We start from the raw sequence: 4,773 nt of genomic DNA, 5'->3' as shown, positions 1-4,773 counted from the left end.
AATCCACTCACCTCAGCCTCCCAAAGGTGCAGGATTACAGGCTGAGCCACGGAGCCCGGCTTCACACAAGGATTTTAACAGGCATTTTTAAATAGATTTTTTGCCTCCAGTCTTCCCTAAGACACCTGTTTATATCAATCTTTTTTTAAGCCTTTAAAACTACTGCTGCTGGGTTTGGTGGCTCAGCCTGTAATCCTTTGGGAGGCTGAGGTGAGTGGATTGCCTGGGCCTGCGGGTTCAAGACCCGCCTGGGCAACTTGGCAAGACCTCATCTCTACAATAAAAAAAAAAAAAATTAGCCAGGCTGGTAGTGCACGCCTGTAGTTCCAGCTATTTGGAAGGTTTAAGTGGAAGGATCACCGGAGCCCAGCAGGTCGAGGCTGTGGTGGCTGGGAGCATGCCACTGCACTCCAGTCTGGGTGACAGTGTGAGATTCCAACTCAGCCTGTAATACTTTGGGAGGCTGAGGTGAGTGGATTGCCTGGGCCTGCGGGTTCGAGACCCGCCTGGGCAACTTGGCGAGACCTCATCTCTACAATAAAAAAAAAAAAAATTAGCCAGGCTGGTAGTGTACGCCTGTAGTTCCAGCTATTTGGAAGGTTTAAGTGGAAGGATCACCGGAGCCCAGCAGGTCGAGGCTGTGGTGGCTGGGAGCATGCCACTGCACTCCAGTCTGGGTGACAGTGTGAGATTCCAACTCAAAAAAACAAACTATTTACTGCTTATTATTATTTCCTTAACTAATTATGAACAAAATCATATATCAGTTATTTAAATTATCAGCTTCCCCAAAGCATATAGCAGAATCTTAAGTCCCATAAGAAAGCCTCTATATTTTCTACATAAATCAGTGTTTTAGAACTAGATAGGATCTCAATGCTTATGTAGATACCAGTGATACAAGTAATTTCCTAAACTCACAAAATAAGTTTACAAAGTTTGATCCTAGGTCATCTAACTGCTAGTTCAGGTCTCTTTCCATTTCTGTTAAGGAGTAAAACTGTCTCTATGAAAAGAAATAATATACTCATTTAGAAGTAACAAAAATAATTTTTTGAAAAGCATAAAGTATCAGAAAATGTAGACTGCCTGAAAGCAATAAAAATTAATACTATCAATAAAAATTAATATTATCTAGTGGCCTGCATAGAGGAAATAATAGACTTACCCTGACAATGAAGAGTTCAGCACCAAGCTGTGCAGTTTGCTCTGTAGAAAGCTACAAGCAAGCATAAAACAAAGTAAATGCCCAAGAACTCACCAGTGTGAGTTTAATATTCACTATAACAGATTTCAAAGGACTAAAATCTGGCCAGGCATAGTGGCTCACGCCTAAAACGCAGCACTTTGGGAGGCCGAGGTGAAAGGATTGCCTGAGTTCAGGGATTTGAGACCAACCCAGGCAACTTGGTGAGACCTCATCTCTACAACAAATCAAAAAATTAGCCGGGCATGCTAGTGCATGCCTGTACTTCCGGCTACTTGAAAGGCTGAGCCGGAAGGATCACCTAAGCCTAGTCAGTCAAGCTGCTGTGGCTGTGAGTGTGCCACTGCACTCCAGCCTGGGCAACAGAGTGAGATTCCAACTCAAAAAAACAAAACAAAACAAAAAAAACACCAGACATGGTGGCTCACGCCTATAATCCCAGCACTCTGGGAGGCAGAAGTGAGAGGATTGCCTGAGTCCATGGGTTTGAGACCAGCCTGGGCAACTTGGTGAGATCTCATCTCTGCAATAAATAAAACATTAGCCAGGCGTGGTGGCATGTGCCTGTAGTTCCAGCTACTTATAAGGCTGAGGCAAAAGGATCGCCCGAGTCCAGCGAAACTCTAACTCAAAAAAAAAAAACAAAAAAAACTACTAAAATCTCTGATTAATCTGGAATTCTGCAATATTGACTGCAGCTTTAATAAGCAGGCTTGCAGAGTTTATTAATCTTTCTGGCACACAGATTTGGGGGGAAATAGTAAATGTAATGAGAAACAACTCCTACAGAAAACCATTCCACAACAGTTCAGGTACCTTGGCTGCCAGGATGGAAATGATAGCAACTGCCATCCTTTGCATGTTTTGATCCTCATGGTTGCAGAGCCACTGCATGACAAGCTTGGCTGCTTCAAACCTGAAAACACACAAAGGTACAATTTCAGAGCTCCAGATGGGCACTGATGCTGCAATTTAAATAGTTGAGAAGTTATTTTAATTGATAGAAATTATTTTAATTCATAGAGAATAACAATTAGTGTTTTAGAGATGATGCCATATATATATATTTTTGAGTTGGAGTCTCACTCTGTCAAACAGGCTGGAGTGCAGTGGCATGCTCATGGCCACCACAGCCTTGACCTGTTGGGCTCAGGTGATCCTTCCGCCTTAGCCTTCCAAGTAGCTGGAACTACAGGCGTGCGCCACCATACACGGCTAATATTTTTGATTTATTGTAGAGATGAGGACTTGTCAAGTTGCCCAGGCTGGTCTCCAACCCATGGGCTCAGGCAATCCTCTCACCTCAGTCTCCCAAAGTGCTGGGATTCTAGGTATGAGCCACTGCGCCCAGCTGTCATATTATTAATTCTGACAACATTTTTTTTTTTAGTTGAGTCTCACTCTGTCGCCCAGACTGGAGTGCAGTGGCCGCTCCCGGCCACCGCAGCCTCGACCTGCTGGGCTCCGACGATCCTTCCGCCTCAGCCTTCCAAGTAGCTGGAACCACAGGCGTGCGCGCTACCATGCCTGGCTAATTTTTTGATTTATTGTAGAGATGAGGTCTCGCCAAGTTGCCCAGGCAGGTCTCGAACCCGCGGGCTCAGGCAATCCACTCACCTCAGCCTCCCAAAGTGCTAGGATTACAGGCTGAGCACCGAGCCTGGCCTGACAACATTTTAAAAATAAAGAACAGTTTACAAAATATGATTCAAGTTATCTAGTATTTCATCTTCCAGAATTATAACATTTTTCTATATTTCTTATTCTATATTTCTATACTGTTGTGATTCCTTTTTTTCCTTTATGTCAAACAAGTAATTGGTAGATGTTGTAACATTTAAGGGGGGCACATCTCACAGAAATGTGAAAACCCAATCATCATGCGTATGAAGTACAAAAAGATCTATACTGTAGGAATTTCGATACTGTAGTTATAATTTAAGTATTTTGGGGTTCCTCATAGCACCTAGCAAAACAGAAACATTTATTCGTTTATTCACAAACATATATTAAACTCTTGCTTTGTGCCAGATATTGTTCTTAGTGCTGGAGACAGAATACTGAACAGCACAGAAACGTCCCTATTCTCATAGAGCTTACACTCTTGTGAGGAAGACAGATAATAACTCAGACAAGTAAGTAAAAATACACAGTATGAGGCCAGGCGCAGTGTCTCATGCCTATAATCCCAGCACTATAGGAGGCCAAGGTGAGAAGATTGCCTGAGCCCAAGGGTTCAAGACCAGTCTGAGCAACTTGGTGAGACCTCATCTCTACAATAAAATAAAAAAATTAGTTGGGTGTGGACGCTTGTTACCTGTTGTTCCAGGTACTCAGCTACTTGGGAGGCTGAGGTGGAAGGATCACCTGAGCCTAGCAAGTAGAGGCTGCTGTGGCTGTGAGTGTGCCACTGCCCTCCAGCCTGGGTGACTGTGTGTGTGTGTGTGTGTGTGTGTGTGTGGTTAAGGTATGCTATAGAAAAAAAAAAAAAGAAAAAAGAGGGCATGAAATGTTGACATTTTATGCAGGGTGGCTAGAGAAGGCCTCACTGAAACTTTTGAGGAAGAGAACTAGCTAGCCATGTATATATCTAGTGGGAAAGCATTCCGAGCAGAAAGAATGGAAACACGATGGGCATAAAGTAGGAATGTACCTGGATGTGGCAGGGAGGCCAGTGAGGCCACAGCAGAAAAAACAAGGAGAAGAGTGCTGAGATAAGGTCAGAGGTAACAGGAAAGTCTGATCACATAGGTTTAGTAAGGAATTCACTTTTGGCTGGGCACAGTGGCTCACGCCTATAATCCCAGCACTTTGGGAGACCGAGGTGAGAGAACTGCCTGAGTCCACGGGTTCAAAACCAGCTTGGGCAACTTAGTGAGACCTCATCTCTACAATAAATGAAGAAAAATTAACCAGGCATGATGGCGCATGTCTGTAATTCCAGCTACTTGGAAGGCTGAAGTGGAAGGATCATCTGAGCCCAACAGGTCGAGGCTGTGGTGGCAATGAGCAAGCCACTACACTCCAGCCTGGGTGGCAGAGTGAGAGATTCCAACTCAAAAAAAAAAGAAAGAAAGAAACCTGTCAGAGGACTTATGTATGATGTCACTCCTATACTCACAGCATTCTAGGACTCTAGAATAGGGCCATACTTTCAAATCTGCTTTCCTGCCTATTTTATGATTACCACAAAGTGGAATGTCCACATACATGCCCCACAAGTATGAAGTAATACACCCTAGTTATTAAGATTAAGAGGTCAAGCCGGGCTTGGTGGCTCAGCCTGTAATCCCGCACTTTGGGAGGCTGAGGTGAGTGGATTGCCTGAGCCCGTGGGTTCGAGACCCGCCTGGGCAACTTGGCAAGACCTCATCTTTACAATAAATCAAAAAATGAGCCGGGCGTGGTAGCATGCACCTGTAGTTCCGGCTACTTGGAAGGCTGAGGCAGAAGGATTGCTGGAGCCCAGCAGGTCGAGGCTGCGGTGGCTGGGAGCAGCCACTGCACTCCAGTCTGGGCAACAGAGTGAGACTCCAACTCAAAAAAAAAAAAAAAAAAGATTAAGA

General features: G+C 44.4%; 1 protein-coding gene across 1 annotated transcript in view; it reads right to left on the bottom strand.

Moving 5' to 3' along the window:
• ZYG11B (zyg-11 family member B, cell cycle regulator) overlaps positions 1-4,773 on the bottom strand; it is a 65,034-nt gene that overhangs the window by 25,331 nt on the left and 34,930 nt on the right. The window contains exons 6-7 of the mRNA XM_008067559.2: positions 2,024-2,123; positions 1,169-1,219 (exon numbers count right to left, since the gene is read on the bottom strand). Of these exons, the coding sequence (XP_008065750.1) occupies positions 1,169-1,219; positions 2,024-2,123 (151 nt within the window). The remainder of the gene's footprint in view (positions 1-1,168; positions 1,220-2,023; positions 2,124-4,773) is intronic.

Source organism: Carlito syrichta, unplaced genomic scaffold (genome assembly GCF_000164805.1).
Source record: "Carlito syrichta isolate Samal-C Ts95f unplaced genomic scaffold, Tarsius_syrichta-2.0.1 Scaffold309703, whole genome shotgun sequence".
Taxonomy (NCBI): Eukaryota; Metazoa; Chordata; class Mammalia; order Primates; family Tarsiidae; genus Carlito; species Carlito syrichta.
The sequence above is the reverse complement of the archived record's forward strand: the minus strand, read 5'-3'. Positions and strand labels throughout refer to the sequence as shown.